The sequence below is a fragment of the Phacochoerus africanus genome, chromosome 10, assembly GCF_016906955.1.
Source record: "Phacochoerus africanus isolate WHEZ1 chromosome 10, ROS_Pafr_v1, whole genome shotgun sequence".
Lineage (NCBI taxonomy): Eukaryota > Metazoa > Chordata > Mammalia > Artiodactyla > Suidae > Phacochoerus > Phacochoerus africanus.
In genome coordinates this window covers 6,553,640-6,567,312 of record NC_062553.1, presented here as the reverse complement: position 1 = coordinate 6,567,312, position 13,673 = coordinate 6,553,640, and the positions used below count along the sequence as shown (strand labels likewise).

At 44.4% G+C, this 13,673-nt stretch overlaps 1 protein-coding gene across 1 annotated transcript in view; it reads left to right on the top strand.

The window, feature by feature from the left end:
* The window catches only part of CLNK (cytokine dependent hematopoietic cell linker), a 164,686-nt gene that overhangs the window by 133,475 nt on the left and 17,538 nt on the right, over nt 1–13,673 (top strand). The window contains 3 exon segments of the mRNA XM_047799156.1: nt 4,613–4,631; nt 6,441–6,519; nt 10,038–10,078. Coding sequence (XP_047655112.1) covers nt 4,613–4,631; nt 6,441–6,519; nt 10,038–10,078 — 139 coding nt within the window.

Here is a 13,673-nt window from a genome sequence, read left to right as displayed (position 1 = left end):
AATTGCACAATCCTTTCGCCATTTGTTCTTCACAAGAGATACGGGACCACAAAGTAGATGAAAGGTGAGATACAGACTCAGAGGAAACGGAGGTAGACTCCCACGCTGCCACGGACCACTCTGTGCAAATCCTCCAACCCCCACCCCTACGCCGCCCCTGTTCTGCTCTGTTTTCCTGGCCAAAAAATCCAGATGATTATACTCCACTTTGCAAAGTTGTTGTGACAACATCCAAGTCAGCCGAAGTCAAAGTAAGCAGGCATATCCACGCAAAGGTGAGCATCAGAGGCTCCGTGAATGGCAGGAAGGTCCGGGGAGAGGAGCTGTCTTTTGGGTTTTCGTTTGGTTTGGTTTTGGCCACGGTGTGCAGTGGCTTGATGTGGGACCTCAGTTCCCAAACCAGAGATTGAACCCAGGCCTCAGCAGTGAAAGTACCAAGTCCTAACCCCTAGACCACCAGGGAACTGCCTGGAGCTGTCTCAGAGCCCCTTAGATGTTTAACTGCCTCAAGCCCCCAAAAAAGCCCTTAGCCAGACAGTGGAGCCTCACCTCACCCCTGCTGGCCTCCCAAAGGATTCAGTTATTGTCTTAATATTTGACCTATGCTCTGATATCCACACCCTGGAGACTGATTTTCTTTTTCTTTTCTTTCTTTCTTTCTTTCGTTCGTTCTTTCTTTTTTTCTTTTCTTTTTCTTTCTTTCTTTTTCTTTCCTTCCTTCCTCCCTTCTTTATTTTTCCATTTTTCCCTCTTCTTTCTTTCGCACACTCTCTTGCTTCTTTCTTCTTGGCACTGTGAGAATGGTAAAAATCAAAAGTAATATTTCTTGCTTGTCCTTCAAACAAGATACTTATTACCTCCAACCCATAAGACAGTCACATAGGGCTCCTCTGTGGCACAGTGGTTTAAGGATCCAGCATTGCCACTGCAGAGGCTCAGGTCACTGCTGTGACATGGGTTTGATCCCTGACCTGGGAACTTCCATGTGCGTGGGAGCAGCCAAAAAAGCAAAGCAAAACCAAAACCGAACATAAGAGAGTCATCTCAAGAAGGATAACACGTGGCTGCAGAATGAGAGGTTCCATTGAGACCTCACCCAGCTCACCCCCTCCTGGGAGTTGTGGAACTTTCCAAGGGCCACCAGGCAGGAGAAAGTTGGGGTGAGCTTCTGCCTCTGGGGGAACCCATCTATCTAAAGGGACCCCACCACTTTCTTCCTGTGGGTCGGATTTATGGGTCCCAAGTAAGTTGCCACTCAAGATGACCTACATCCATAACTCACCAGGCAGTCTGAAAGGACAATAGGCCCTCCTGTCATGAATGAGCAAAGAGGAAACGAACACGTCAGCCGTAGACAGCCGGGTTCACGCAGGGATGTTTGTCCTTTTTGCAACTTTGCCTGGCATTCTGCTAGAAGCTGATATTATCTAAAGAACAACAGGACCTGGTGGAAAAACCCATCCTTCCTCGGTACCTTTTGCCAAGACGCTTCCTCATTGTTTGTTTGGATTGAGCGTCAGGGCCACGTCTCCCTTCCAAAAGCCCATCCCAGAGGGCACATGCCATGCTTGTGTGAGTGTTATGTGCTTGTTCAAATTATTCCTTGGGGACCAGAATCCATTCCAGTGGAAATGATGTGCTACTTGCCCCAGTTCAAGTGCACATGGTGCTTTATTGTTTTCAAAGAAAGTGGAAACGTATTGTCTCCTTTCATTCTCGAAAACCCTAAGAGAATACAAGGTGGCAGGACTTGCCGGGATTCCCAGAGTGGCAGAAGACGAAGCCAACCCTGAAAGGCCCCAAATCCTGATCTACTGCCCAGGATCAGGACCCTGCCCCCAGAAAGTTCAGGGACACCTCTGAGAGAAAATGGAAAAAAAAAAAAAAACCAGGAAGAAAGGACGGGGAAAAAGGATGGAGGACAGACCAATGGGAAATAATGAAGAAGGCATCACTGTTTACCTGGAATGTACTAATCTTCTAACTAAAAATAAAAGTTAAAGTAGGGAAACCAAAGAGATTTCACTCCACTCTTCTCATTGCCTTTGGTTTTAAATTCAGATCCCTCCAGCGAAAAATGTTGGCTGGGTCTCAATGAAATAAAACCAGCGTTCTTCCAGACAGAAGGCTTCTCAGCTGTATTTGCAGCAAGGCTTCCCCACCCCCCGCTTTGACAGCCTGAGAACCTTGACCGCAACTGATTGAGTACTTTGAACTACCAGGTTCAAAGTCCTAGGGAAGGCTCAGTGGGGAGACTTTCAAACCACTGGTGAGAATGGACTCATTCATTACCCTTTTGACTTAGCCTACAGGTTGGCCTTGATTGGCTCTCCAAGAAGATGTGCGTTCCAGGATCCTAGGGCATTGCCAAGTTCTTTGAAACAACAGGGCTTGTCTGTTGGCTAGCTTCAGACAAGACATACGATGCTCCTCTGAGCTCTTTCTTGATAAAGGTTTCTTGTCTACGACGCCAATGTGAGTCAGGAGACCTGGGTTCCAGGGTCAGCTCAGCCTCAAGACAACTGCAGGAATCTGGGTAAATAGCACCCCCTTCTTGGACCTCAGCTGCAAACCACTGGCTTGAATTTTCGTGGACCTCAGACCCCTTTGAAATTTTGATTAAAGGTGTAATAAACCTTCCTCATCCACGGAAAAAAGTGCACATATTTATAGAGGAAAAAATGTTTCGTTTTGCCATTTCAGACAGTTCACGGACCGCACTAGAGCATCCAAGGACTTCCTCCAGCCCCCAAGTTAAGAAGCTCTTATCCAAACAATACCTATGGGCCACCTCACCTGATGCAGTGCATAAGATGGGACTTTGGAAAATTATTTGCAATTAAGAAAATGCCTTAGCAAATACTGCTTTCAAGGCTTTTGATTCTTCGAGAGAAAACAGGACTCAAGGATGGGATGTTAAGTCCGATAAGCACATACGTTTTCATGATGAAGAATGGTCAGAAATTTGACCACTAGTCAGGAAAGAAAGAGAAAGAAAATCGTTGGGAAGATAAATGGCTACATTTAAAAAGAATAATGTGACTATTTTCATTCTAATTTTGAAAAGAAAAATTCTAGAACAAGTATAAAAAAAGTTAACAGTAGCTTTCATCACTTGAATACAACCTCTATGAATATTTTATCAAATCTCTCCAAATCCTTTCCTCTACAACCATCCCCACACACACACACACACAACCATCCCCCTACACACACACACACACAACCATCCCCCTACAACACACACACACAACCATCCCCCCCCTACACCCACCACACACACACACACAACCATCCCCCACACACACACACACACACCATCCCCCTACACACCACACCACACAACCAAACCCCCACACACACACACACACACACACAACCAGCCCCGACACACACACACACACAACCAGCCCCCGATACACACACACAAAAACGCATCCCCCACACCACACACACACACACAACCAGCCCCTACACACACACACAACACAACCAGCCCCCTACACACACACACACACAACCTCCCCTACACACACATACACAACCAGCCCCCCGACACACAACCAGCCCCCCTACACACACACACACACACACACCAGCCCCCTACACACACACACACACACCATCCCCCCTAACACACACACACACACAACCATCCCCTACAACACACACACACACAAAACCATCCCCCCTACACACACACACACACAACCATCCCCCTACACCAACCATCCCCCCTACACACACACACACACACAACCAAACCCCCCACACACACACACACTTACTTGTAACTATGTCATGAGCCCAGTTCTTATCCTGAACTTTGTATATCACTTCTACACATGTTTGTAGTATAACCTGATTCCATACTCTGCCTAAATACTTGTAGTGAGTGTTGCACCCAGAATTGCTTAACAGTTCCTGCTTAAAGGGTCGGGTAGATAGTTTCCAGTGTTTTGACATTATAAGAAATGATGTACTGGACATGTTAGTACGTGGAACCTGTTCCAAATTTCAGGTTGTGGTCTTAGAAAAAGAAACTCATCAACGGAATTATTAGGATCAGGATAAGAGTATTTCTTTTTTTTTTTTTTTCATCTTTTTAGGACCACACCTGCAGCATATGGAGGTTCTCAGGCCAGGGGTCAAATCGGAACTGGGTTGCCGGCCTACAGCACAGCCACAGCAATGCCAGATCCGAGCCTCATCTGTTACCTACACCACAGTTCACTGCAACATCGGATCCTTAACCCACTGAGCGAGGCCAGGGATCAAACTCACAACCTTATCATTCCTGGTTGGATGTGTTTCTCTGCTGCACCACAACGGGAACTCCAGGAATAAGGGTATTTCTGAGGCCCTTAACTGTTATGGTTAAGCAATGTGTAGTCCCATCAGTAGACTGGTTTTTTGCCTGTTACGTCACAGAGTATTAAATGTTGATTTTTGCTTAATCTTTTGGAGAATTATTTGTAGATTTTTTTTAAAATCTATACTAACAAGAATGTTGCCCAAACTCTACTAACCAATTGCTCTAAAAACACACAGAGCATAACATAAAATTCTCTATCACTGAGTCACTCAATATTTATTTTTTAATTCAATACAGGTCCTTGGAACAGAAAAAGGTGAACTGTTTACATTTGTTTTCTTGCCTTGCTATCACCAGGTTAAATCCTGTTTCCAGGTTAATACCATTAGTCATTTTTTAAAAAAAGATTACTCGTTTCAGGGCCTAGAATGTGTGAGCAGGTGTGTGTGTGCATGATGACATGATCAAGATGGGTCCAGGACCTCAGGGTCTGTTCAAGAGTCCTGTGGTATAAACAGGGTGGTTTAAATTGGAGGTGGGCTAGAGGCCACAGGCTGCTGACCAGGAGACACACTGTCACCCTCCTGCCACTTTGGAAAGATGTGGCTGGCCCACTGCTCCGGGATGCTCTTGGTGTCTCCCCTTTTGATGTCACCCATGCACACACATGTAAGCCCTCATGTGTGCATGCATACACACGTGTGCACCCTACTGATTGTGCTGAGCATGCCATCCAGTGACACCTTCACGCCCATTTTGAAATACTGCTCACCCTTTACTGAGAATGATGAATTATGTCCAGAGCCCGAGGCCCAGAGCTGTGACCGAAAGTATTAATACAGTTAGCCTAGTTTGACAAAGCAACATTGAGTTTGGATTTCAGAGGCTCGCCACCAGCTCACTGGGCATTTTGGCCAAGTTGCACTGCCTCTGTGAGTCTCAAGGCCACTCTTTTTAGACTCGGTGGGAGCTAAACCTGGGTTTGTGGATTTCCAAGAGTTTCTGATGGAGGAGTGGGAGAGGGGTGTGTCGTTTGGCAATTCTAAGTAACTTTGAAACTTAAGGAAACCATGCCCCTTTCCACAATAAAGCTCACCAGCCTAATGAAATGTTTGGGGTTTTTTTCCTCAGACTTGAGTGATTTTCAGGGCAGTGGTGTGACAGTGTTTAGCTCGCAAAGCAGGGGGTGGTGGTGGCTATCAGTGACCCGAATGATTTTATGGGATGTATGACTAGTGGACCGGTCACTGACTCCAGTCACATTTCAAGTAATCACAGTCCTTCCGTCCAAAGTGTCAAGTTCGCGATCAACCTTGGACACAGCCCAGAGTAACTACCAAAATTAAGACATGTCAGGGTTTATGCTTCCTTAACTTTGTTACTTACCACTGCAACTGGAAGAGTATCTTATGGGATTTCCTATCATCGTATTACTGTGCCCCTCGTAATTCCTGATGGTTGGTTAACATCTATCCACAGTGAAAAGGAAGTAAAAGTGGCAGCACCAATGAAACATGTAATCACTGAATAAGTCCAGTTCCCACGGTTGGCAAAAGTTTTCAAAACTTGAAGATGAAAAGGGAACAACTGAGAAAATGCATGTCTGTTGGGAACCACGGGTCCTCATCAGAATCCTGGGAGCAGTTCTGCCCTGTTACAGGAGAGAGAGGAGAATTCAGGTGCCTCGGGACCAGCACCCACATCCCCACCTGTTATATTGCTCAGGATGGTTCTTAAGTTTAACATTTTCGTTTATGTTTCTATGTAAGTTTTCATTTTCGTGCAGAATTCAACTGCAGTCCATTTGCCTGTCAAGCCCTTTCAATACCAAACACCTTCCAATGTAATATTCTCTATTTGGGGAAGGTGAATGATGATTTCCAGGTTTAGTATTTTTGATAGTATTGTTGAATATTCAACCTTCAAAGCAACTTCTATAGCCTCTCGAAAAGCCACTCCCAGGAGCCAGGGTTATTGCAGTGGGTTTGTTTCCACTGACCGCCAATACCCAACTCAATAATCAGAGATTACCTGGATGAAATTATAGCTGTTCCAATAGACCTCTAATGGCCCCCAATCATTTTCCTTTTGCAACCTGACTAAATTATGGGATGTCTTTACACAGTTCTTTGCCAGATGAAGCCTGAATCATCTACCCTGTCACAAAACCAAAGCACTCAAGAGATGCCTTTTGCCACTGCCAGGTAAGGAGCCAGGAATCCCTTGCCGGGTCACAGCTTATGGGTCAGACCATGTGTTTGGATAATGACTGTCCTGAGAAAGACATCCCCTGGCCTTTGGTATTGTAGCCCAGTGACAAGGCCCCAGGGAAATTGATGAACCAAAGCTATTGTTGAAGATGATAGCGTCGTTCTAAGTGACTGATTGTGTGTTAGAGACATTCAGGAGATTCGAAGACATGAATCTTAACTAGATAGGATTAACTGGAATGGGGGCTAATCAACCTGGGAAGAAAAATCGGTATTTCTAACTAGTCTCAGTGAATGACCACACAGAAGCCGACACTGACTTTTGAATTGAATCGCACTTTATAAATGGCCAGGGGTTGAAAATGTCATTATCTGGTTCAGTATTGGTCTGGTCAGGTTATTGTGACAAGTGTCGTCCCAACAGAAAAATTGAGGAAGCTATCAAGGCCCAGGCTGGTGATTGCTAGCCAAGGTCATGTAAATTAGCAGTAGCTTCCTAAAAACAATATCCGGAGTCTCCAGAGTTCATGCTCGAAGGCCCTCCTGCCCCCAGTCTGGCTGGTGGCTCCAGCCTCAGTTCACACCAGTCTCCAGCTTCCCATTCTCCACTGTCCCCGCTCAGCATAGGACATTGCACCTGTTATCCCTCTGCCCATAACATGTCCCCCATATCTCCCTCTCTCCACCCTCTCCCTACTTGGAAAACTCCTCTTTATCCATAGATCCCAGCTTAAAGCCACACTGAATCCGGGAGGTAGTTCTGACCCATTTCCCAGAAGGACTAATTGAGGTGCAGGGCAGCTGAGTCCCTTTCCATTGAAATCAGGTTCAATTCCACTCCTCAGTAGCCCATCACATCTATCCTGACTTGATTCTAACAATGCAGCCTATGAATCTCGACTTTCCTTGGTGCCTGCCCACAGTTATGACGCTCTATTGTTTCTTTAATACATATTTACAGGGGGTATAATCTGTTTGTGGTGGAAGAAGATATCGCTTAGGAGGGACTGAGCAATGGACTCAGCCTGCCTGGCTCCCTCATTAACAAGCTGTGTGGCCTTGGGCAACATCACTCATCTCACGCGTGAAGCTGAGAGCAGCACCTGTTCCACCTGCGCGCTGGCCGTCAGCTCTCATCCCCATTGCCAGGCCCTGAAGTCAGGGGCGTGGTCTCCACCCGCCATTCCCTTCCCCATTCTCATTTTCCTGTCCCGTTTCACACCTTCGATTACTTGGTTCTCACTCTTTGGTCTCTGGGCTTTGAGACTGCGGCTTTATAACCCTTATGAAGGCATTTTCTGCTTAAGGCCCAATCTGACACAAAATACTTGCCCATACAACGAATACGTAATTTTCTATCAGGAAACCAAAAATCGTCACACCGTAGTACAAAGATAATGAGCTTTCAGTTGGACCCACCTCTTAGTAGTTGGTGTTTAATGTTGTTTGGCTTTGTTTGTTTGTTTGTTTGTTTAATTGAACAATGTCTCCCAGTTTTTCTTCCTCTCCTAGTTAGCTGCTTCTTCCAAGTCTCCCCCTTAGGCTTTTGCCCAAACTGACCTCTCAGTGTTGGTATTCCTCAGATCCTTCCAACATTCTTTTTTCTGCCTGTAAGAACGTAGGCAGTTCATCCACCCCCGCATGTCAGATGTCAAATATCAGCTCTATACTGATAATTGCTAATCTCTATCTTCTGCCCTAACAGCCTTCTCAGCCCCAGACCCACATATCCAGTTACCTAATGGGCGGTTTTCCTTGAATCAGTGACAGGCATCTTAAACTCAGAATGATGGAAACGGAGCTCCTCATTTCCAGTTTCACTCCCAGACCAACACTGTCTTCCTACCGTTCCCACCTTCACTCTTCCTATCCTATTCCCAACTCCCCAAATTCTCAAATCTCAACTCAAAATATATCTTGAGAGTCTACCCATTTCTACCCATTTCCCCAACTCCCAGCACAAACCAGCCACCATCAACTCATCACCCCTCGTTTGAACTATGCCAGTAGCCTTCTAATGACACCTAACATCTTCATACCTTACTTTCCGTCCAGAAGGTACTACTTTCTGATCTCTTGCCGAATGAGCCGTGTGCTCTTGCCTCTGAGCCTTTGCACCTGCTGTTCCCTCCGCCTGGAACACACCCTTCTTCCTCACCCTCTTCTATTTACCTTTCAGAGGTCAGCTCAGTTAGGATGTCTCCCAGGAAAGCTTTCCTGAGAACCAACGCGATTTTGTTTGGATTAAGTGCCCCTTCTGCCACCACAGGCTCTTCCGCTGAGCTCACGTCTATCCTGGTGTTTATCTCACATTGCGATTATGGTCCAATCATGTTAAGCTGCTTTTGGGGAGAGGTCGAATCTTATTCCCTAGATACACACCCCATACCGCAGACCTAACAAGTGCTCAATGCGTGCTTGTAAAGTGAGAGAACCATCGCCTCTATTTGTACTTGAGACTAGAATAACCTCAGAGGCGTTTCCTTTTCTCTCAACATTTTCTGAACATTCTGAAAAGTAAGGGAAGCGAAATGTTGCTATCCATGCCTTTCCCCCTAGACAGTTAACAAAATTGTTACCCTGGTCCTAGGAAAGGGATTCTGGCTTTAACAAAATTGAAGGCTTGGATGTCCGTAGAGGTCTGAGCAGCGATGACAGCAAAGCGTGGTAGTTCAATGTCTCATAGCACTTTTATCTGCAAAGCAAGTCATAAGACCCCAGGCTTCTGTGGGTCAAGTGATTTCATAGGTGCTGGAAAAGAGCCGGATTTCATTGAATTAACCCACGGGCTTTATTCAATTGCGCAAACATGGCACAGAGCATGCTCCATGTAACGAGATTTAATTGCAATAGCACCTAGGGTTTAGAACGAAGACATCAACCACAATACAGAGATAACCGGAAAATTACAGCTGAGTGTTACAACTAAGCTAAACATTAACCAAAGTGCTAACTAAAGATACTGGTAAACAGTCTTGACAACATCATTACTGTGTTTAGAAATTTGTATTGTTTGATTGTTTTTTTTCATATTTTTATAGTCCTTTTTCCTTATGGGTTTCCTTGTAATCATCCACACAGTTTTCTTCCCTAGCTTACATTTTAAGAAGGAATAAAATAATTTCTACCTTCTTCCATGCTAATACTGACTCTCCTTCAATTTGTAAACAATTATCATAGCGTAGGAACCCCAATCAAGCTCAAAGAATTTTCTATAGTGACTGTAACTATGAGACAAGTCTAAATTCACAGCTTCCAAAAGTCAAGAACTGTGATACGTGCTCATTGAAATGATATGGAAAGAACTTATGTGGGCCAGGCAGTTTGTCCCATGTCTAATGTTTGTCTGTCTTGAGAAAGGGAAAAAATAGGCTTTTATCACCATACAAAGCAGAAGATTCTTCTGGCTCCTCCAGTAAAAAACAAAATGCTCTATAAATGTGACTTAGGCCATGAGAACTGACCCAGCATGGAAAATACTGACCTTCTTTCCATTGTACCATTTCCTTTAGCTCTTCATTCATGATGCACAACCATGGCATGCAAAACAGAGGTAAGAACCCTTTACGTGACAACTGTGAAATAAGCAGGTGAGTCCTCACACTGCAATATTCCTGCCCCCGGCTTAGCTCTGTGAATCTCAGAGTCTCTGAACAGATGCACATGGATGGAATTCCCTTGTTTTCATGGATAGGTAGCACTGCACAGCATTCAATCCTATAATCTGTATCCATTATTTAATACGATCCCTTAGGTGGTTTCTAGTTTTGTCCTCTTACGCACACTGGTTCGTGGTGAAGGATATTGCAGATGTCTTCCCGCATATGTGACATCCCAAATACCTAATGATGACAAGTTCTCATGCTAAGAATGAAATTGCTAGCTCTCAGAACATTCCTCTCTTCAACTGCGCTAGATGCATTTTCCAAAGTAGACACATCATTTTGTTTCACCTGTAGCTCATGAGAGCCTACCATTCCCATCCTCGTCAACGGTTGCTTTTAACAAACTTTTAGTTTTTGTCACCCATTGGGTATAAAATAGATTTATCTGAATAAGAGTCTGTGAAATGGAGGAAACTAAAACTGAACTCTCTTACTAATTGATTGCAAAGATAAAAACCAGAAGGATACCATGTCTGTGGAGATGGTGAAAGCAGCATGTCAATATAGTGCTATGTTACTATTGGTGATGGGTTTTGATACTGTTAGTATTGTTTTGCCCAAACTGTATCTGTCATGTTCTTTTGTCTTCCTTTCTTCACTCCCATGCCATGGAGACTGTGTGTTCAGATCGATCTAACCCTACAGGCTCCCTCTCCTGAGCCACAAGAGAGGGCTTAGGGCTGGAGGAAGCAGATGCCATGGGACAGAGTGGAAGGGTCCAGGGCTCTACTGACTTTGGTCCCAGTTCTACCTCTTGGGGCTTCCAGCTCCTCCCTCCATTCATAAAATTCAAATAATGATACCAACTCATAGGGTTAACACACACACACACACACACACACACACACACGCACACGCACACACACAGCCCTCTGCTCTGCACATAATAGACAACTGACATTTTAACACCTTTCCTTCTTTTTTGCATTCTCTTTCCTTCTCCAGGGATTCTCTACATAACTGACCCCATGAGACCAAGGGTTTCCTCCCTGGACTCCATCATGTCTTTATTTCTCCCATGCTTTAATACCATCTTGGGCGTTAGATTGGAAAACCAATATGGAAAACTCATTTCCTGCGATGTACACATTGCTAATAATAGTTTCCCAAGCAAAAACTCCTTTTCTAAAGGACGGTGGCTAAAGGGGCTGTAATTCACCCAATGGCTCAATCCCTAGAAATTAAATGACAGGAGCAGTGGTCCTGGAGGCCGGCCAGATCTTAGTGTATGAAAATGGAAAGCCTTGGCGTCTCCAGAAAGGGTTTTAGGGCTGTGAGGGTTGAGCATGGAAATGTTGCAGAGACGCCAAAGTAGAATCACAGCTTAAAGAGGAATCCAGAGTCTTAATTCAAAAGACACAATCTTGCACAGAGCAAAAATAAAGCACAAGAAGGGAACAGCAGCATTAGCAAAGTGGACTAACAGGGTTGCATGAAGAAACAGCCTGTTATGGGCAAGAGGCAGGTTTGGCCTCCAATGCCTTCAAACCATTAATTTCTCTTTTAGTCCCCCCAGCACACGGTTTATGCCCTCAATTGGGGTGGGCCCTAAGGTTACCAAATTGAGACAGCCTCGTCCTTTCACCCGGGCTCAAGCTCTGTGATGCTTCTCCAACAACTTAGTGAGTCATGTTCATTCTTCTGAGTCAGAGTTCCCCCTTGGGTTACCAGTGGCCAGGCAGAAATGAGATGCACGGAAAACAGCATACAGTCCAGGCACACAAAGAGTTCTGAGTCTAGTGGGCTCCCCAAATCTCACTGGTTTTATTTATTTATGTACGTATGTATTTTTTTCTTTTTAGGGCCACACCTGAGACATATGGAAGTTCCCAGGCCAGGGGTCGAATCGGAGCTGCAGCTGCTGGTCTCCACCACAGCCATAGCAACGCGGGATCCAAGCTGCATCTGCGACCTACACCATAGCTCACGGCAACGCTGGGTCCTTAACCCACTGAGCGAGGCCAGGGATCGAACCTGCAACCTCATGGTTCCTAGTCAGGAACCTCATGGATACTCGTCAGTTTCGTTTCTGCTGAGCCACAATGGGAACTCCAGCTCACTGGTTTTAAGCTGATGCCCCAGGTGAGGAAGCCAGTAGTCTTCACACAGACTAGTGAGGTCAGCTTCTCTGCCGATGCAGAGAGCATCATCCTTATTTAACAAACGAGAGAAGATTTTGAAAACACTAACTTATTCTTGATAGTTCATTTACTGCTTGATCAACAGACGTCACTCAATTCTCTGATAAATGAATTCAAGCTAAGCTATTCAGAGCCTAAGTAGATGGACCAAAGGACCAAAAGAAAATTATTTCGGAGTTCCTGTTATGGCTCAGTGGGCTAAGAACCCCACCTAGTGTCCCTGAGGATGGGGGTTTGAGGCCTGGCCTCGCCCCATAGGTTAAGGATATGATGTTGCGACAAGCTGCCATGCAGGTCACAGATGTGGCTTGGACCCTGCGTTGCTATGGCTGTGGCAGCTCCAGTTTGACTCCTAGCCTGGGAACTTCCATATGCCACAGGCACGGCCCTAAAAAAAGAATTATTTTGATACATTAGAAGAGAAAGCAGAAAGTTTTGGTGATAAAAGTGTATCATTACGCAGTTTGGGATGGTGGATGATTTCTTTTCTTTATTTTAGTTTTTGTTCACTAATGTTTTCCTTTTTTATCTGCATTTTGTAAGTATTCTTTGAAATATATGTCTCCTTCCTTGGAAAATTATTTTTTTAAATGTTCTCTAAGTCTAAAGGTAAAGTTTGCTAATAAATAGGTATGGATGGCTGCTTGAAATAAAATGGTTTGGTTCTAAGTTACCAAAGAAAGGTCTAGAACTCTTTCTTGAATAACCCTAGCAACACTAGCAGTTGCATCTGTTGAGTGACTAGTATGGGTCTGTGCTAAGAGCTTTATAGACATAAGAATTTTAAAATATTAGTAATTATTAATATCAGTATGATTTTCCAACCTGTGCTGTTTTACTGGGCTACCATAATTTCATTCACCACAGACCCAGTCTTCTTCCAATGTTCTTCCATTTCCTCTGTGTCAGTCTCTTTGCTGATGTAACCCTCCATTCTCCAAGCAGGAGAGTCCTATTTCTTGGGATTATAAAACCCGAATGCAATGTTTTATATAAAGAAAAGCTTCCAGAATCGCTGCCATTACTTTAGAACAAAATCAATTGAATGCTTGTCATGGATTTCATACCGGGAATTTCATTCATTTTTTAAGCAAAGATCCATCCAGGTCTTTAGGGGAAAACTGCAGGGCAAAATTATTTTTCTTTGTTTGTTTCATTTTCTTTAATTCCTTCTCTGAACAGGCTACAGATGCATATAGCTGTTACCAAATTCTCTTTTTCAAGCAGGATTTTTAAATATTCAAACAAGGCACTCGGAGTTGAAATATAACAAATCAGATGCCCCAATTTCATGAAAAATTCATAATCACCAAACGCTGTTAAGTGTGCTATACAATTTGAT